This window comes from Corvus moneduloides, chromosome 1, assembly GCF_009650955.1.
Source record: "Corvus moneduloides isolate bCorMon1 chromosome 1, bCorMon1.pri, whole genome shotgun sequence".
NCBI classification, from domain to species: domain Eukaryota; kingdom Metazoa; phylum Chordata; class Aves; order Passeriformes; family Corvidae; genus Corvus; species Corvus moneduloides.
Genome location: NC_045476.1, coordinates 1347501 through 1368205, shown reverse-complemented (window position 1 = coordinate 1368205; position 20705 = coordinate 1347501). Strand labels below are relative to the sequence as shown.

The 20705-nt window shown below is 50.9% G+C and overlaps 1 protein-coding gene across 1 annotated transcript in view; it reads right to left on the bottom strand.

Moving 5' to 3' along the window:
• Window positions 1-2224: 2224 nt before the first annotated feature.
• The window catches only part of PTH1R (parathyroid hormone 1 receptor), an 85692-nt gene continuing 67211 nt past the window's right edge, over window positions 2225-20705 (bottom strand). Inside the window, exons 8-15 of the mRNA XM_032129145.1 lie at window positions 19810-19870; window positions 17840-17906; window positions 14533-14627; window positions 12636-12777; window positions 12125-12166; window positions 6763-10999; window positions 6184-6363; window positions 2225-6143 (exon numbers count right to left, since the gene is read on the bottom strand). Of these exons, the coding sequence (XP_031985036.1) occupies window positions 10637-10999; window positions 12125-12166; window positions 12636-12777; window positions 14533-14627; window positions 17840-17906; window positions 19810-19870 (770 nt within the window). The 3' untranslated portion in view covers window positions 2225-6143; window positions 6184-6363; window positions 6763-10636. The remainder of the gene's footprint in view (window positions 6144-6183; window positions 6364-6762; window positions 11000-12124; window positions 12167-12635; window positions 12778-14532; window positions 14628-17839; window positions 17907-19809; window positions 19871-20705) is intronic.

Genomic DNA, 20705 nt, shown 5'->3' with positions numbered 1-20705 from the left:
CCTCCCTTGGAATTTGTCTCTCCATCTTTCCTGCAGCTCCTTCAGACCCTGGAAGGCCACAGTGAGGTCACCCCAGAGCTTCTCTTCTCCAGGCTGAACATTCCCAACTCTCCCAGCCTTTCCTCATAGGAGAGGTTCTCCATCCCTTTCATATCCTTCCCAAACTCGTAGGAGCTGGGAATGAGCAGCCTTTTAAAAGAGAGTTCCAGGTTCAACAGAGCCTTTCCAAATCACAATTCCAGGCTCCTCCTTTCCCACGGTGCTTTCGCTGCTTTGCCATCTCCTGAATGGGATAGAATATATCCGAGGAATATTGCACGGGCTCCTTGGATGCCAGAACTCAGGGATAGACTCCGGATGGACTCATGGAATGGCCTGGTTGGCTCCCATCCTGCTGCATCCACGGCCTCAATTTACCCCTGGCTGCAGCCCCTTATCCCTCCCACACAAACCAGCTCGGAACGTGCTTTGTGATCCACCTGCCGCTCCAGGGAAATCATTCCCCATCCCTGCATCCAGCAGAATTCCTCCAGGAAGCCCGCGCAGTGCCGCATGTGGAACGCAGCTGTTTGTCAGCGCTTTGGCACCCATCAATCCTTCCCTTCTCCAAGGGCTGTTGATTCCAAACAGACATGGCTCGGATTAAATTTTGTTCTCTTGCTCAAAGTTTGGCTGCTCGGATGTTCCCTCTTTTCCAGGAGCAGATGAAGGCACTTCAGCGGAGCTGATATTACTTGTTAATCCTTGCGGCATTCCGTGGAGCAAAGAGAAATGGAAAATGTTTTCCAAAGGTTTTGTTCTTCGAGAGAGAACTGCGGAGGTTTGGAGCTGCTGCTTCCTCAGCCGGCCACAAACTGAGATCCGTGTTTCTCAGGAGGAAAATTATCCACGGTTTATGTCCAGCCTGGCCTTGGACACTTCCCGGGATCCAGGGGCAGCCACAGCTTCTCTGGGAATTCCATCCCAGCCCCTCCCCACCTTCATCTTAAACTTGTCTTCCTTTTATCCAGTCTGAATCTTCCCTTACTTAGTTTAAAACCCTTCTCCCAGTCCTGGCCTCAGTGGATCACAGCATGGATCACTCCAGCCCCACTTCCATGACCCAACCATGTGGAAAACAATTTCTTGGATGACTCAGTTCCGTAAATCTGAGCCTTCCCCTCATCTCGCGTTAAGACTAAGCCTTTCCCCCGTCGTTCCCCTTAACTTTCCCTGGATAAAAGGCTGCACAGCCTCTCCCTGAGCGTGGCCCTAAATCCCGGCTGGAGAACGCAGCAGAAAACTGAGGAATGAACAGAAAACAGCGGGAAAAGCTGAAGTGGCCAAATGTCCCTTTTGTCCCTCCCACAGCACAGAGCCCTCCAGCCCTGCTGGCCCAACGTGGCTCCGGTGGCTATTTTGAAGGATGCTCCCGTGTCACCTGATCCCCTCCCGGGATTGGTGGCACCTCGTCCCATCCACGTGCAGAGAGATTCCCTGGAGCTCTGCCCTGCCGAGGGAGGAGGCTGGAACAGGGCACGAGCAGATGCTGCTCCTCCTGTGAGCGTGAAATTCAATCACAGGGAAACCGGGGGAGACCTCCATGGAATGTCATTCCCACTGCTCTGGCTGCCCAGCACCATCAAACTCTCCTTGGAACTCACTCCTCCTGCAGCCCTTCCCTTCTGGTTTAGTCATTCCGGAACAAAATGGCTCCAGAATCCACATGAGGCCCAAATTAGTGATGAATTTTATTTCACATGAGAGCGGGGCCCTTCTACATCCAGGTTGGAAGGGCTTGGAGCATCTTGGGATAGTGGAAGGTGTTGCTTCCCATGGCAGGAGTTGGAATGGGATGATCCTTAAAGTCCCTTCTAACCCAAACCATTCTGGGATTCTCTGATTGGAGGAGCTAAACCAAGCTTAAGGGTAAGGATATCAGCAGTGGAATTGCCTCTCCAGAACTCCTGGAAGCACAGACGGGAGCTGACCAGGATTGTGCCCCGTGCTCCTGAAAATCACAAGCCTAAGGAGGTTTTTGAAGCCACCCAGCGTGAGATTTTCCCGAAGGATTTCCAGAGAAACTCTCTCCCATCTTTCTGTCTCCTTAACGATCTGGAGGAGCCCACAGAGCCGCTTCCTCATGAACCCAGAGGAATAATTCACCCACATCCATCCAAGAGTTCCCAGAAGGATTTTTTTGAGGTTCCGAGTCCGAGAGACAGGAAAAGACACGGGAGAAAGATTCCATGAGAATCAATAAAGGTTTCTTTTTATTGGAATTCCCTTTTACATACACCTGTGGTTTGCCTTTTCCCGCTCGTTACTTTGGTCCATGCAGAAAGCAGAAGTGGAGGAATGTAAACCAAATTCCTGCCTGGAGACACACACCCAGCAATGCCCCTGGAATCACACTTTTATCCCGTAGTTTTTCGGGGTTTGTCCCTCTTCTGGAGGGGAACAAGGTCTTAAATCCCACTTCGGTGGTGGAGAGGGAAAAACACCGCCCTGCTCCTCTCCCTCCTGCTCCGAGTGGAGCCAATATCCTGGAAAAAGCCCTTTTTCCAAAGCCCAGACCCCATGATTTGCGGTGACCACCGGGGCTGGGTCACCCTGAAGCTGCTGAGATAAAGCAAAGAGGTTTAACAGCAGCTTTGTCTCCTCATGGATCCCGACGGGAAGAGATCGGCAAAGGATTTGGGATATGGGATGGGTTTGGTGTTTGGCTGTGCCTGTCCTTCCTTTCCTTCCCCCACCAGCTCCACCTCATCCAACCTGGCCTTCCAAATATCCCACCTTGAACAACAAATGGCTCCTTGTCCAAGACCAGGTTGGACAGGGCTTGGAGAACCTGGGATAGTGGAAGATTCCCTGCCCATGGAACCAGAACTGGATGGTTTTAAAGCTCCTTTCCAACCTAAACCATCCCAGAATTCCCTGACTCCTCCTTTCCTGCAGCTCTCATGGAAGGATTAATTTAGACAGAGAACGAGGTAAAAGCTCGGCCTGGCAAGAGGAGCTCAGGTCTATATTTAGGCTGGCTCATGTCTCATAAAGCTCTGCTTTAAATCAATGCTGCTTGTCATGGTTTTGTCTCCTCTTCAGGCACCTGAGCCTGCCTGCTTGGGCCACCCTTCAGTTAAGCTGAGCTTAAGCTGCCTTTCCAGTGGATTTTGTATCCCTGTTTCAGGGGATGCAACTCCAGGCATTTTGGAATCCTGGTGCACACTGATCCCTCCATGCCAAACCTTTTAATTCCAGGTATATTCCAGCCAAGTGTCTCCAACATCCAAAATCCTCACATGGGGAAGATGATACCAAGAGAAAATGGAGAATTTTAGGAGAGGGAGCTGCCCCTCAGACCTTCTCCTACCTCTGGATGTCAGTGGTCCTGCTGGATTCCGGATCTAAAGGATAGGCACACCCTGAAATCCCAGTGCCAAGTAAGGTTTTGGGAACAGGGAATTCATTGGAATCATTCCCCTTTTCCTCTTCAGAATTTATGGGTGAAACTCACTCCATGGACATCAACAGACACTTCGGTGGTGATTTTCCTGGGATCAGGATTTCATCCCAAACTGTGCCCGCACCGCTGGTTTTGTGCACCCTGTCATTAGCCCGGAATCATCAACCCTCAGTCTGAGGAAATAATTAAATTCCATCGAATTCCTTCATTAATGTGCCAGGAAAACCATTGCTCCAGTCAAAGGGAGAAGTTACTCTGTGGGACCCAGGAGAAACGGGTCAGAATTCCATGTTCTCAAGCTGAGTTTGTTCTAATTTACCCCTTTTTCTGGTGAAAAAAGAGGGAAAAGTGGCAATGAGGATGAAAAGGAAGAGGAAGTTGTACTGATTTTGTCACACATCCCCATTTGCTCTCTTTAGACTCACCCAATTAGGAGACTCCCCCTAATTAGGCACTAATTTGCTTCTGTCAGATCTGTGCTGGCCGGGGGTTCTGCCTGGAAAAAAGCTGGATTTATAGGAGTTCCTAATTAATTACTCCTGATTATCTGGGTGAGTTTTCCAGACCTTTTCCTTTCATTCCTGGCCTCTGCCAATCCCTCAGCTGATTTCCAGCCCGGGAAAGTGCCTGGAAATGCCTCCCTGGGGGCAGATTTTGTCATGTGCCACAGGTGCAAAGGCAGCTCAAAGGACAAGTGTTTCCAAAAAGAAACTTGGGATCAGGGAATGGCTGGGATTGGAAAAGCCCAACTGGATCATCAACTCCAACCAGAAAGCACCGACCCAGAGCTGGATGCAGAAACCACTTGAGCAGATGAGAAGGCGAAGCTCAAATGAAACAAGACTATTTCATGAAGTATCAGCTCTAATCCCAAACCCCTGGACACGGTGGAAAGAATCCTGGGAACTCTGGAACACTGAGTCCAGACCCTTGAGGAAAATCTGAGTTCATCTGGGGGATAAAATGCTGTGTCAAGTCTGGAAATCCTCCCCTGCTCCGTGGGAAAGATTTCAGAGGAACCTGAGTCAGTATTTCTTTCAATGCTCCCCCAGGATCGTCTTTCCCCCACTTGACTCCCAGATCCTGGCAAAATGTTGATATTACCGAGAACTCGGTGTGCCCTGGGGCTGCTGGAAACCTGGAAAACAGTGGGAAAACTTGGAGGATCTGAGTTCACATGGAAGGATGGGAAGGAGAAGGAGGAGGAGAAGGAGAAGGAGAAGGAGAAGGAGAAGGAGAAGGAGAAGGAGAAGGAGAAGGAGAAGGAGAAGGAGAAGGAGAAGGAGAAGGAGAAGGAGAAGGAGAAGGAGAAGATCGATGGGGTCGTTTTATGTGGGCGTCCTGTGATTTCATTCCAGCACCAGGCCTGGTCTGTAACTCCCAGGAAACCATTTCTGGAGCTGGATTTGGAAGCTGGATTTGGAAGCTGGATTTGAAGTCCATTCTGCAAACTGGACACGAGTCCTGAGCTGTGTTTTAGCTCCGGAGCTGTTTCGCCTTTTCACTGCTCTGAGTTACCCCAGTTCCCTTCAGCCGAGCAGCTCCTGCCCCGTGCCAAGGAATATCAAATCCACACCAGAGCTGCTTCCAGCTGTCCTGCCCTGGAGCCCAGCTCGGAACATCTCTAGCCACTCCTCGGAGAGGTTTTATCCAGCACAGAGAACTGGGAGAAGCCAGAATTCCAGACACTGCCCAGAGCCCAGCAGAGCACTCAGCAGGACCCCAGAAAATAAACAAAAATAGCTGAAGATTTCTATTTTATTGTTTGAAATCCTCCTGGAGTGGGGCACAAACACGAGTGTTTTCCCTGCTCTCTGTGCCCTTTTCCCATAAATCCACCAAGATTTAGGATTACTTGGGAGTCACCTTCCACCTCTGGATACCTGAACTCTGCCCCAGGTGTGATGAGTACAGTGAGACCCAAGTGACCCACGGAAATCACGTTCCCATCCCAAAGCTCTGGACTGGTTTGGGAACTGCTGATTGAGATTGGCTTCTAACCATAAGCGCTCCCCTCCAGCCGAATTCACACCCAGATAAAACGGGAAATGAAATGCTGAATTAAGCTATTTAAAGAAGTTTTGGGGGTTGTTTTGGAGGGGCAGTTTGGAAAAAAGAATTGAAGTGTGGGAAAAGACTCCCAGGAGCAAATCCCTGCTCCAAACCCTCCCAAACCTCCTACAGAGCAAAGAGCAGCCGGTGACGATGTCTGTCAGCACTGAGGGAATAAAGACCAGGATTAGGAGATGTATCCACGTCTGTTAGAAGCCCTGACAGCAAATTAATTTGGAGTTAATCACTGAATGAAGCACATCCACAGGATTTCTGTCTCAGCAAAGTTCGTGTGATGTCTCTGAGCTTTGAATTGCGAAAGAGGAGCTGGAAACAACAAGGAGGACACAGAAACACCAAGGAAGACTTGGAAACGCCAAGGAGGACGTGGGAACACCAAGGAAGATATGAAACACCAAGGAGGACCTGGGAACACCAAGGAGGATGTGGGAACACCAAGGAGGACCTGGGAACACCAAAGAGGACACAGAAACACCAAGGAGGACCTGGGAACACCAAGGAGGACCTGGGAACACCAAGGAGGACTTGGAAACACCTAGGAGGACATGGGAACACCAAGGAGGACATGGAAACACCAAGGAGGACATGGAAACACCAAGGAGGACATGGAAACACCAAGGAGGACCTGGGAACACCAAGGAAGATGTGGGAGCACCAAGGAGAACCTGGGAACACCAAGAAGGACTTGGGAACACCAAGGAGGACATGGATACACCAAGGAGGACACGGATACACCAAGGAGGACCCAGAAACACCAAGGAGGACCTGGGAACACCAAGGAGGACCTGGGAACACCAAGGAGGACACAGAAACACCAAGGAGGACCTGGGAACACCAAGGAGGACCTGGGAACACCAAGGAGGACCCAGAAACACCAAGGAGGACCTGGGAACAGCAAGGAGGACATGGAACACCAAGGAGGACACAGAAACAGCAAGGAGGACCTGGGAACACCAAGGAAGATGTGGGAGCACCAAGGAGAACCTGGGAACACCAAGAAGGATGTGGGAACACCAAGGAGGACATGGAAACACCAAGGAGGACATGGAAACACCAAGGAGGACCTGGGAACACCAAGGAAGATGTGGGAACACCAAGGAGGACCTGGGAACACCAAGAAGGATGTGGGAACACCAAGGAGGACATGGAAACACCAAGGAGGACATGGAGACACCAAGGAGGACATGGAGACACCAAGGAGGACCTGGAAACACAAAGGAGGGCCTGGAAACGCCAAGGAGGACATGGAAACAGCAAGGAGGACCTGGGAACATCTAGGAGGACACGGAGACACCAAGCTGGACGTGTGAATAGAAGAACCCAAGCTATAAATGAGGTTTCTTGCCTTTTGGAAACACCAGAAGCTGAGATTAAAAACCCTTTCAGCCACCGAGTTTGTCAAGACAACAAACAGGAACAAAAGCTTTGGAGATCTTCCCTCTCTGTGGATTTTCATGGTTTAAAGAGTGGAACATTCTTCCCAGCGCTGTGGATGTTCCGTGACCTCCAGCTGATCGCCCATGAACATAAACAAAGACAATCCCTGGCTGAAAAATCGGATTTTGGGAGATCTTTGGCTCCAAAACACGACAAGAAGGAGCAGAGTCAAGGAATGATGAGGGGTAGGACAAGACATGATCTCATCTGAACCAGGACCAAGGAGAACGGAGGAGGCAGGAAAACATTTGTCTGCACTTCTCCAGGAGAAGCAGGAATGGCAAAACTGCTGCCAGAAGTCATCCCAAAGGAATTAAAGGAAGATTAAACAGCTGTTAAATCCCAAAAAAGAGCGGGATCATGGAGCAAGGACTCACGAGGAGAACTCTGCTGCTGTGGATGGGAATAGAAGAGGAACGATAGAGGAACCGGCCGGGGGTGAGATTCCCTGGCAAAGCCCAACATCTCCACGGCTCTGGAGAAGAGGACACAGATCCACAAGATTCCAGGGAGATTCCATGTGAGCCAGTCAGCCGGGACACTGCAGAGCGCAGCTTGGCTTGGAGAAGTGAGAGGGTCCATAGGACTCCGGAGTATTGCCAGATGTTTTCTAGGATGAGAGGAAAACGGGCACAGACCTGACACAAAGGAGGAGGGAAAACCAGGAGGAAACAGGGAACAGCTCCTTTGGATCTTTGCCTCCTCCTTGAACTCGGGAAAGTTTCGTTGCCTGTTTTCCAAGCTGGATGGGGCATGGAGCAACCTGGGATAGCGGAATGTGTGCCTGCCCATGGAATGGAATGGGCTTTAAGGCCCTTTCCAACCCAACCCGTTCCGGGATGATTCCATGCTAACGACTCCATGCTAACAATTCCGAGCTGTGTCTGCTGCACCCCAGCTCCCATCTGCTCCCTCCGCTCCACGATCCCGTGCTGGATCTGAGCCAGGATGGGCACAAGCCCTGTCATTCCTGCAGGATTTGCAGGGAGCAGTGGATGAATCCTGGACAAACAAATCCTCCCCTCCCCAGTTTTTGTTTCCTGTGGCCTTCGGGGCTGTGTTTCCATAGGAAAACCCCACAGGAGAGGATCTGCCATCCCAGGTGGACTCAGACCTTTGGAGGGGGATGATGAACTGGCGTTGGGGAATGTCCTCAGCTCCTGGCAACGGAGGAAGGGATGAGGAGCCTGCTCCGAATCCAAAGGCTCTGGCTAAGCTCCAACAGGACCATTCCATTCGTCCTTCCAGGGAAAATCCCAACCAGAATTTAGGGCTGCTTCTCTCTTTCCAGACATCCCAGCTCTGATTCTTCCTCACTAAAATCCTGGAGGGATGACCCTGGGTATCCAGCAGATCCTGATCCATACACTCGATCAAGAGCTTGGGATCAGCCCAGGAGTGATGGGAACACACTCTGACAAACGGATCCCGCTGGGCCTTAGTGGCAGTTTTCCCTCTGTTTTGGCGTCATCATTATCCCAATTTTTGCAGGGATGTTGCTCATGCACAGAAGCATCCAGGAAAGAAATAAATCCATTTCTAATCTGCAATTCAAAGGATTTTAAAAAATATTTCTTCCCCCGGAACAACCCTCGTGATTTTTTTATCTACATTTGACTACAGCTTTGATTTAAATCCTAAATAATCCAGTGTTTGACTCATTTCAGTGAGAGCCACATTTTATGAGGGAGGTTGTGTTTGTTTATAAATAAATTTATGGCTTTTGCCGATTCCTTAAATTTCTGAGGGATTGTCAAGAGTTCTCAATCTTGAGTAATAAACACAAGCAAATAATGAGTCACTGCTTGGGGGTTTTTTGGTATTTTTGCTTTGTTCCAGCAGTGAAATGATAACTCAGAAATGTCTTTGAGCCAGAAAATCGGGAGGGGCAGAAGAAGAGAGCAGGAAAATGGATTAATCTTCATAAATTTGATATTTTGGTAACTCTCGTTTGGTGGGAAATGGTTTTGATGAGATTTGATTTCTTTTGATGATGCGAAACAAGAAAAGAACATCACAAATAAATATTGGCTGCCAAAGATTTCTGTTCAGGACGAGAGGGAACGGCCTCAGGCTGGGCCAGGGGAGGCTCAGGGTGGACAGCAGCAGGAATTTCTCCATGGAAAGGGAGGTCAGGCCTTAGAACTGCCCAGGGGGGTTTGGAGTGCCCATCCCTGGAAGTGTCCAAGGAATTCCTGGATGTGGCACTCAGAGCTCTGGTGGGGATCGGGCAGAGATTGGACTCAGTGATCCTGGAGGGCTTCTCTGACCTCTTCAGGGATTCTGTGACCTGCAGCTGCTGGAGAGGAGCTCCAGCTCCTGACAGAACCTCACAGCCACCACGTGCCCCACCAGGTCCAAATCCAAACCTCAGAGATGCCCAAGGGAGGAGATTTTCCCGCTGGGCTTTGGTCAGGCCCTGATCTGTTTGGTTAAAGGTGTGGGATACAAAGTCAGGATCCCACCTGCTCCTCCTGACTTCCTTCAGAGTTCGGGGAAGTTAATCCTTAATCAGCCCTCAGAAGAGCAGCTGCTTGCTGCTGGGGGAGTCTTTCTCCTCATTAGGGTTGGATTAGTTATCCAGAGAAACTGTGGACGCTCCATCCCTGGAGGTGTCCAAGGCCAGGTTGGATGGAGCTTGGAGCACCCTGGGACAGTGGGAGGTGTCCCTGCCCATGGCAGGGGGTGGAACGAGGTGCCCTTTAAGGTCCCTTCCAACCCAAACCATTCCAGGATTCCATGACCCTGTGGAACAGGACATTCAGAGGGCAGAGTGAGGAACAATTCCCAGTTTTAAGAAAGGGCTGAAGGCGCTTTGCAGGAGCGCCCGCAGAAAGGGAGGGCTGAGTTATCCACCCTGGGAACCGATTTCAGCCACAAACCCTCCCCCGGGATCTGCCAACTCCATACCCTTGGTGGTTCCCTCTCCACCACCCCCTCTGGAAGAACAGGAAGGTCGCACATTCCGACAGCCGCGTTTCCCACCCTAAAATTGCACCAATTCCTGCCTTGCTCCTGGGACTCAGGGAAAGGAGAGGAGAATCCCTGCCTGCACCCATGAGCTGTTAACCCTCCCCACCCCAGAGCAGCATTTTGCCAAGGAATGAGAATTCCCAAGGGAAGAAGGGCACGGGATTGGTTGTACCCAACGCGACCTTTCGCCAACGGGTCGCGGGGCCTTTCCCAACCCCGTGTGTGTCACCAGGCGGATCCACAGGCAGAGAACAAACCAAACCCAAGCCGCTGACCCCCAGGGTGGCTTGTCCCCCCCCAGGACGATGGCACCGCACCCTCCCTGCACGACTCTTGCTTTCCTGGGGGACACTCCCGTCCTCATCGGCTGCCCACGCGCTCCAAGGGATGCAAGGACCACGTGGGGCTTCGCAGCCCTCCCTGGCGAGCTCCCAGGACCTCCGGTGTCCAGCAGGCCTGGAGAGCTCTGGCTTTGTTGTCACCAGGAAAACGTGGATCACGGAATTCAGGGATGGGATCACCCGCTGGCCACGTTGGCGGCTCACTTTTTTTTTTCCCCCCCAAATAACTTAATCTCTCATTCCACAGAACAGAGAAACTGCATGGAAACCCTTGGAATCCGCTGCGTGGCCTGATGGTCTTTTCCCACTAAATGCTCTCCAGGAACCTTTTCCATCCTTCGGCTGAATTCTTTATCTCCTCCTGCCTTTACATCACTGTCTCTCTCTCCTCTTCCACAAGGACCGTGGGTCTGTCTCCGTCGTAAAGCCCGGAGCCATTCAGGTATTCCTCGTCTTTATTGTACTGCTCCGGGCCGGAGGAAGGCATGGAATTCTCCGAAATGGAGCCATTTTTCACATAACCCGGCAAATTCCGGTGGCCGTTGAGGGTCCCTGGAATCAGTCTCGTGTTGAGGTGGAGGGCGAGCGCCCCTCTCGTGGCTACATTTGTGATGCTGGTGTGGGAAACCATTGGTCCATAACTGTAGGTTGTGCTCCCACTCCGGGCTTTCCTTTTAAAGTCAAGTGCTAAAGTCCACCTGCTCCATGACTTCTTTATTTCTGCTTGGACCTGAGGGAACAAAAGGGGGGGGGGGAAAAAAAAACGTGAGTGGGAGAAGAGAAATTCCAGAAAAATGTGGTATCCCTAGATGGAATGGGCGGGAAACTCTGTGGGGACCTGGAATTTCAGGGTCTTGGTGGGTCCTTTCCAACTCAGGAGATTCTGTGATTCCAGGGAATTGGAAAGAACAATGAATTCACATTAAATCTGCCCTTTCCAGATGAAATATTGGACACGGGGAAGTTTGAGTGGCTGAAAACATCTGGATGGAAAGGTGGGATAGCTCTATCCAAGGGTTAAGGGATGGACAGCAGCACATCCAGGAGGGAATCGTCTCAACGTCCCATGAAAATCGAGTGTGAGTGGGAAAACCACCTTGAGAGGCACCTGAATCCCAAGAAATTTCCCTAGAATGGGAATTTTAGGGGTCTAAAGTAAAGGTTGCTAAAGTTAGGATGAGATCCATTCCCCTTAGATTTTATCCTGGTTTTATGCGCAGAACATAAACAGAGATTTTGTAGTTTTATTTCCCCTTAAAATCCATAAATTTAGGTCATAAATTCCCCTTAAAATTCACAGATTTAGGTCACAAATTCCCCTTAAAAATCCATAAATTCCCCTTAAAATCCATAAATTTTACTTTATGCCTGTCCATGGAAGTTCTTCCCTGGGGGTGCAGCCACTTTATTAATTAGCAGCAATAGAGGGAATTAATGGAAATAAAGAAATTAAACTACATTATTCTGGAAGTAGGAATAAAGGTCAAAAGATCCTGGAAAAATCCAGAGTTTTTTGGTTAATCAGCAACTCTATCAATCCGTTTTTCTTAATTTGAAAGGAAGGAGCACTAAGCAGCACTTGTGCTGGGAAACCAAAAATTCCACTTTTTTTTCTCCATTTGCTGCTTCCAGTAGCTCATTTATCGGTGCCGTATTGACCTGGGGGTTTTCTACCAGGAAAAAAAAAAGGGGATTTGAATTTTTTATGCGGACTTGAATTTTTTATGCGGACTGGGAGATCTTGGACTGCAAAATAAGGTTGTTTGTTGTGGAAAAATGAGGATGTGCTGATGTGCATCCATCTGGGTGTGGAATTAACCCAAGAAAGGAGGGAATTAAGATGTTCGTGACTCACCTCTCCATTGCAAAAACAGTATATGATGGCAACAAAAAATCCCTGGAAGGAGGAGGAAACGACAAATTAATGGGAATTTGGGGAAATTTGGGTCTCTTTTCTGCCCAGCACCCCCAGGTTTCTCTGAGATCAGTGACACTCTAAACCTGCTGTGGAAAATGCGTGCGAGAAATCTGGGATTGTTCAGTGGGGCAGGAGAGGGAAACAGAGAAAATTCCCTGACGGACTCCTGGTGGACAAGGAGCTGTCCCGGAGCCAGCAGAGTGTCCTGGGGGACAAGAGGCCAATGGGATCCTGGAGTGCACTGGGAAGAGCATTTTTTGTGGGAGACAGTGACCCCTTTTGTGTTGTGTTTTGCAAAGAGAAACCATTTGAGTCTAAAATATTTTCAAATCCCCCCGAGAACGAAATCTGGTGTCTTGTAAACCCAGCCCTGCACCCAAAAGCCTTGCACCCAACATTTCCCTCCTCTCCCCATTGAAATTCCCATGGTTTCCCAGAGTTCCAGTACCTGGAAAGAGTTGAACAGCATTTCATAGTGCATTTGAACTTGCCAAAGAATCCCTGACACGTCTGTGTATGGCATAGCCATGAAAACAATATAGTGAACGCCAAACAGAGGCATAAGGACGAGGGTAGATTTCAGCAGCTTCCTGCAGGGAAAAAAAAGGGATACAGCAGGAATTAGGGCGTGGATGAACCTCCCCAACATCACCAGCCTGGCCAGGTTTGTCACTGGGCACGAGCTGCTCGTGGTTTTCTCTCCTTGTTCCCCTTGGGTATCAGGTGTTTCCACAGGCGCCGTGGAATTCCACCTGGAATTCCAAGCTGTTGCGCCTCCTATGGGATGTGACACCAGCCAGGCCATGCCCCAGCGTGTGCCAGTCCAACCCTCAACGCGTCCCCGTGTGATGCTGGAGGTGACAACGCTGAGATGCATTTTCCAGCCTCAGACCACCTCCAAGGTTGGGTCAGGATCGCAGGTGGAAAGGAATGAAAGGAATGTGTGCTGCAATTGCAGCCCTCAGGTTCCAACAGCCACCACATCCCCTCATCCCTAAAGGAGGCTTCTCCATCCTCAACCCACAGCAGCTGATCCTGCCTGAGCAGGAGGTTGGAGAATTGACTTCCAGAGGTCGCTTCCAACCTCAACCACTCCGTTGAGGCAAGGCGGGAAAATCCACCCAGGACCAGTGGCTCCAGTGCAATGAGCAGGGCTGGAGGAGAGGGAAGGGAATTAGGAGTGGAATTACTCCCGATGTCCAGGGGAAGAGGACAGGGCAGAGGTGACCACTCTTAGGAGGTGCTTTGGGCCTCAGCATCACTTGGAAAAGCTCCTTTTTCAGGAAGGACTCCAGCTCAGCACAGGATCTGTGTTGGGAACTCCAAGGAGGCACCACAGCCCGGTGTACTTGGCTGGGCTGGCTGCAGAAGGAATCAGCTTTGCCTGGAAGTGACATTAATTGAGGGATTAAACCTTGTGCCAGGAGTTCCAGCAAGTCCCCGAGTGCAGCAGGGATCGGGAAGAACAGGAATCACTCCCAGAAAACCCCAGCACCGCCTCTTGTCCAGCGACTGCAAACCACCAAGGGAGCTTTAAAAGGAACAGGGCCCATCCAAACCATAATTAATGGCAAAGCTTCAGCCAGGGAGAAGTAAATAAATGGATAAATAAGAGCCCTGACAGGGCAGCGAGGAAAACTGGGAGGTGTTTTCCTGCCAAATCTCCCTCCTGCCTCAGACGTGTGTTTGGAGAGGGAGGTGGGAGCAATGAGCTCATGGTTTACATCCCGAATCATTGCCCTCTCCCCCCTTCCCAGGTGTCTTGTTGGGCAGTCCAGGAGATCCCAAGAAGCCTTGGGAGCTCTCAAGCAGCCGTGGTGTCCCAGCACTCCGATTTTTCCATCCTGTTTTTGAGCAGGCTACAAATAACCTGAATTATCAAGGGAGATGAGCTGGCAGAACAAAGGAAAACCAAACAAAAAACAGAACGAAATTGGAGTCTTTTTTTCCGTTCAGCCGAGGCACTGAAACACCAGCTCAAGGGCAGGTTTAACAAATAGGCCAAGCTTTACAAAGCACAGGAGGGAAAAAAATATAAGCAAATAAACTGATACAAGTTTTATGGCCTTCAACAGCACAAAGAAGGTTTTGTTTTTGCACTTTTGGTTCAAAAGCTGGCTGAAGAGCTGGAATTCCTCCCTAACCTCCAGCAGGTTGGATTTGAAAGGCTTAGGAGAGGTTTAAATGGCTCTGATTCATCCTGCATCACCACACTCAGACAACAACAACCTTCTCACCTTATTTTAGGTGGCTCCAGTGTCACCCTGGGCTTTCTCCATGGCCAGAGGGGTGAACCGAGGACTTTGTCCCACCCCAGAAAAGCGGACAGGGCAGGTGACACTCACCTGTACTGTTGTCTCGAGTCGCACCTCCCTGCATTCGTCTCTCGGAGCTTGGTTGCGAGGACTCTGATAATATTGATAAAGAGAATAAAATTTACCTGCGAGGGGAAGAAAACAAACAACAAAGAAAGGAGAGCTGTTGAAAAGTGGCGAGAACGGTGGAGTCGTTCAGTTGATGCTTCCCCCAGGTGAGGCAGGGGCTGCGACAGCAGAGGAAGCTCCTCCTGTGGAAGGGATGAGCATCCCGGGAACGATCGCAGGGGTTTTAACCTTCAGGGAGGATATGGAATGGCTCACAAGGTGCGGGCATCTCACATGGAAACACCTGAGCCAGCCAGCCCAGCAGGCACCTGGAGAAGGCCAAAATGAAGTTTTATTTGTCTTCCACAGCCCAGCTGGGGCTGAGATCCCCTCAGGATACCAGGAGCGCTCATAGGATGTCTTCCCACATTTCCACGTGCAACAGGAAAGAGGAACGAGCCAAATGCACCACGGGGAAGCCACAGAGTGGACCTAACTGGAGATGACAGCTCAAGAATGCAGAAGGGCAACAAAACTGCTGGATTTCTCCCAAATTTCTACCACCAACTTCCTCTGGGAAGTGTTTAGGATGGAGCAGATAAGGACAATCAGGGAATATCATCAACTTCCTTTCAGAGAGACACATCTGTGAACCCAACTCGTGGCCAACTGCTCAAGAGAATTCCAGTGGTGCTTGACCACCTTGGAAAAGGCTGCCCTGGGAAGAGGTGGGATCCCCATCCCGGGACATGGTGGAGTCCCGTGTGGATGTGGCACTTGGGGACAAGGGATAGTGGTGACCATGGTGGTGCTGGGGGAATGGTTGGACTCGATGTGGGAGAACTTTTCCAACCTTCATGACTCCATGATTCCGGTCGTGTCCTACAGGAACACGCTCACGCAGGAAAATGTAACGGCAACGCCTCATGGAGAGGAATTCCCATTGGAACCCTCATTGGGCAATTCCCATCTTTTTAGAGCTCTTTGGAGCTTGGTTTCCCTGGATTCCACCTTCTGCTGGCCCAGCCAAACCCATCCATGGGATTATGGCAGGGGCAAGGGAAGAACCATCCTGTAACTGCACCGAGCAGCTCCATGGTCCCGGAAAATGCTGTTTCCTATGGATTCCTCTGGAGGCTCCAGCGCTTCAAGACACCAAATTACCCCACCACACACAGGCTTGGAATTTTAGGGAGGGACCATGGTGAACCTCAAGCTGGATAGTCCAGGAGACCTCCTTGGATTCATTTTGGTTGGAGCCAGAGCAGATCCAGGTTCCAGCGTTTCCATGACGGAGATCCCAGCACAACCAGTGGAGAGTGGTTCCAATGGTTAATTATCCTGCCTGGTAAAACCAGGAATTCCCTGAGCTGCTGAACCAGTAGGGCCTGGTTTGCCATGGCTTTGCCGTCTGCGGTTGGATTCCTTCTCCTTTAACAAGGTGCAGGTTCATTTGGAACTATTCTGCATAATAAACCGGGAAAGGTCCTGTCACACCCTTTCCCTCACTGGGATAGGAGTGAAATTTCCCTCCCATATCCATTTCCCCGTTTTCATGAGGTTTGTGGGAATTTTACATCCCTGCAACCCCATTCCCCGTGCTCCATTTGGTTGAAATTTCCTGGCTGGCAGAGGAATTCTAAGGGAGGGGTGGATAGACCGACGGGCAGGGAAGCACAGAGCCTGGGGGCACTTAATTCCTTGGAAATCAATCTGGAAGGGAAAAACCAAGCAGGTTTTATGTCTCTATAGGAGCTTTTCCAGCTTTAAAGGCTCCAAAGTGGGATCTTGTTCTGCATTTGTCGGCAAAATTAAAGATTCCCCACTTTATCAAACCCAGGAGGGAAACTCTTCTGATTTCCCCAAACGTGCTAAATTTGAAAAGAAATCCAGACAAAGGAATCGCACCCAAATTAGCAGAAAGTGGAGGGATTTTAAACAGCTCAGCCTCCAAAATCTCATCCAGAAAATGCAGGACCTGGTCCAGCAACGTGGGAATGGCAGAAGCAGCCAAGCGAACAATATGAACCCACAGAAATTAAACAGACACAACCCACAGAATATTTTTGCATAATAAACAGCTGCATTTGCAAATTGCCAGGGCACAGGCGCAGCCTCCTGGAGAAACCTTATTTTTCCAAGGATGAGCCTCAATTGGGCTCTTTCTCCTCTGCTAATTGGCCTTCAAATGAAATGCGATGGGGTTGCTGGAATTCGTTTAATTGGACCATCTGAACTTTCTTCTCCAGCCTCCGCTGTTCCATTCCCAAAGATGTGGTCTCGGTGATGCGTTTCTTCCAAGGAATTGCTGGGGCCAGGTGGAGAATTTCCAGCGAAAGGATGAAATCCAGCCCCCCCCCCCCAAATCCCAAAAGTCTCACCTAACGGCACAGATGGGCACATCCACCTCGGAAAAATTCCTGCTCTTTGTGTGTCTGCTGCTCTTCTCACCCACACTGAGCATCTTCCAAGGCCTCCTGATTCGGGAGGCAGAGCCAGATTCCGGACTGTGGAGAGATTCCTACCGAATCCACTCATGGATGAGCGGAAAGGGGGATGGGATGGGATTTGTGGGAGTGGATGAGCTCTTTCACATGGATTCCATCAGGAGATGGAGAAGCCCAAGTAAATAGAGGCGGGGAGAAAGAGGGGAATTAATGGATTCATTGAAAGCAGGTTTAGCTAATTAGGACAGGGTTGAGGTGGTGCAGATAATTAAATCTTGTAAGGACCTCTCCAGCTTTGGAGAGCTTCTCCTGTGTTGGGATAATGTCACTTGGATCCTTTCTTTCCCTCCTGGCTCGGCGTTGGAATAATTCACCCTCAGTGACTGAAGATCCAATCAAAGCTGAGATGGTTTCATTTCCTTCCCACCTCTGAGGCTTTCCAAGCTTTTATCAGTTCAGAAAGAATGGGATGATCCCAAACCTTGCCTGGGAAACGCTTTGGTCCAGCTACAGAACCGAAATTCCATCTCTTCCCACTGGGGAGAACGTGCTACAAACCCTGGGAGCTTCCAGGATTGTCTGGGTTGGAAATATTGCCTTGAATGTTGGTTTCATTACTGATTTTAGGGTCTTATCCCTAAAAATGTGGGGTTTTTCTCTCCTTGGAGTGGCTCGGAAACCTTCAGCCACCAGAATTCCAGGTGGGACAAACATAAACCCCTCAAAGTGGATATGTAGGGATTTTTATAAGGCAGGATTTGGGTTAACAGGGAGATTAGAGTAGGAAATCCTGGATCAGCTCTTCCCAAGGGCCTCCCACCCCTCACTCACCCCATACTCACCACGATAGCTGCCAGGATGGGCACCTGAATAATCCACTTTAAATTGCCAGCACTCAAGTCCCAACACCTGAGGAGAGATGGACATCCCGTCAGGAAAGCATCGGAAGGGCAACGCTCCAGGGTTTCGTTGGAAAAATCCCCCTGGACAGAGGAATTCCTCCAAAGCCTGGTCTAAGGACTTGGTCTAAGCCTGCCTGCACTCTGTGAGACTTTGGAATATCCCTTTCCCTGCTGTTCTACTGCTAAAAATGAGAATATTCCTACGGTTGGGATGGTTCTGCTCTCCGGAGGGTGAAGCTCTTTCCAGCTCTTCCCACACTCATCCAGACTTGTCCCTTCCAGGCAGGAACGGATCCTTTTCCACTTCTTCACTTCCTCACCAGAAAAAATCCCTACATTTAAAGTGATCCAGGTTTCATGAACACGGGGGAGGCTGAACGGATGTAGGATCACAGAATCCTGGAATGGGTCGGGTTGGAAGGGACATTAAAGATGATTTCATTCCAAATCCCTGCCATGGGAGAGAGGTTGCTCCAAGCCCCGTCCAACTGGATTTGGGATGGGGCAGCCGCAGTTTCTCTGGCACCCGGTGCCAGGGCCTCCTCACCCTCACAGGGAAGAATTTTTCCCACTATCCCATCCATCCCCACCCTCTGGCAGTGGGAAGCCATTGCTTGTGTCCTGTCCCTCCAGTTCCTGATGAATAATCCCTCTCCAGCTTCCCTGTAGGCCTCTTCAATCCTGGCTACGTCCCTGCTCACGGCAGGGGGTTGGATTAAATGACCTTTCAAGGTCCTTTCCAACCCAACCATTCCATGATTCCCCCTTGGAATAAGCCTGGGGCCAGGTGGTGTCTGACACACGGGGACAGTGCTGGGCTTCCACACCCGCTTCCCGGGCTTCCTTCACCCCTGCCCTTGAAGGGACACTCAGCCAAGCCCCGTGAAATCTTTCTCTCCATCCACCTTCAGTCCTTATCCCAGTGAGGACTGGAAGTGCCAGTTGGTGACGTGGATATTGGGATGTTGGGATGTTGGGATCCAGTCCTCCTCTGCCAAGAAGGGACGGGCACTCTTTGCTCCCAGGAGTTTCCAGCAGCCATTGGAAAAGGTGACTCAGTGTTAATTATTCTGCTGGAATTCTCTCCAGCCACGGAGATGGGAATGCCACAGGCTTTTCCTTATCCCATCCAGGTAACCTGACATGGCAGCCGCAGTTTTCCCAGGCCAGCTCCTCAGGGAAAGCGAGGCCTGAAAACCCTCGGTGCTCCCTGGAAACCTCTGTGAGGATGAGCCGGTGTCACAGATGTGTCACCCTTCAGTAGCTCTGCTGATCCGCCCATCCCACCCTGGAGCTGACATCCCCTGTGGAAAGTAGTGTCTTCCCAGGGAAAGCCATTTGGGAATGCCTGGGGACCCTCTGCTGGAGGATCCTGGGCGCACGGAAGCTGTTGTGTGGTCAAGCCTGTGAATTTTGGGGGAAAGACCAGGCTGGATGAGGCTTGGAGCAACCTGGGACAGTGGGAGGTGTCCCTGCCCATGGCAGGGGTGGAACGGGATGAGCTTTAAGGTCTCTTCCAACCCAAACCTTGCTGGGATTGTAAAATCCATGGAGGAGTTACAGCTTCACCATCCCCCCACACCAAACTTCTCCAAGTGTGCTGCAGCTGCTGTGTCCCAAATTCATTCCCGCTCATTCCGGATTTTAAGGGTCCCTGTCTTGTCCCTGCCCAGCTGTGACACCGTCCCTTTATCCCCAGGGATAACAACTGCAGCTATTCCCAGTCATTGAATCCCGAAAAACGAAAGGAAAAATTATCCTTCCCTTCCATCCACCACCCTCCTCCAAAAGTGAATGACGTCAGAGAAGAATTCCAGCTTTGCCTGGTTCTTTTCCCCTTTGAATTCACCCACAAATCCCAGAAAAACGTTGCAGATAAAAGGGAGAGAAGCAAACCCAGGGGGACTTACTCTGTGTCGGCCAGAGTGGCTCTGACGCTGGCCCACACTGTGACAAACACAGCAGGGAGTCCTGCAAGAGAACACAGGTGACATGGGGTCAGTGGGGATCCGAGGGCTCTGGCACCAAAATTCCAGGTGGAGTGGGTTGGGGGAAAGGGGAAGGAGCAGTTTTTAATAATCCAGGCATAACCAAGGCTTGGAAAGGCTGAGCTTTCACGTCTAGGAACGGAACGATCCCATTTGGAGTGCTCATGACAGAGACACTGAGGGGCTGGAGCGTGTCCAGGGCAGGGAATGGAGCTGGGAAGGGGCTGGAGAATTCCTGAGGGAGCTGGGAAAGGGGCTCAGGCTGGAGCAAAGGAGGCTCAGGGGGGACCTTGTGGCTCTGCACAAGTCCCTGACAGGAGGGGGCAGCCGGGGGGGTCGGGCTCTGCTCGCAGGGAACAGGGACAGGAGCAGAGGGAATGACCAGGGGAGGCTCAGGGTGGATATTGGGAAAATTCCTCCTGGAAAGGGCTGTCCGGCCCTGGCACAGCTGCCCAGGGCAGGGGTGGAGTCCCCATTGCTGGAGGGATTTACCAGCCCTGTGGATGTGGCACTGGGGACATGGTCAGGGGTGGCCTCGGCAGGGCTGGGGATGGTTGGACTCGATGATCTCCGAGGCCTGAGAGTGCTGGAACCTGAGAGACTGAAACTGGGCCTGGCCAACTCATCCCATGGGAAGCAGAGAACTCTGCTCTGGAGCGAGGCTGGGACAGCTGGGAATGTTCCCCTGGAGAAGGGAAGGACACAGGGAGAGCTCCGAGCCCCTTGCAGGGCCTAAAGGGGCTCCAGGAGAGCTGCAGAGGGACTGGGGACAAGGCCTGGAGGGACAGGAGCCAGGGAATGGCTTCCCAGTGCCAGAG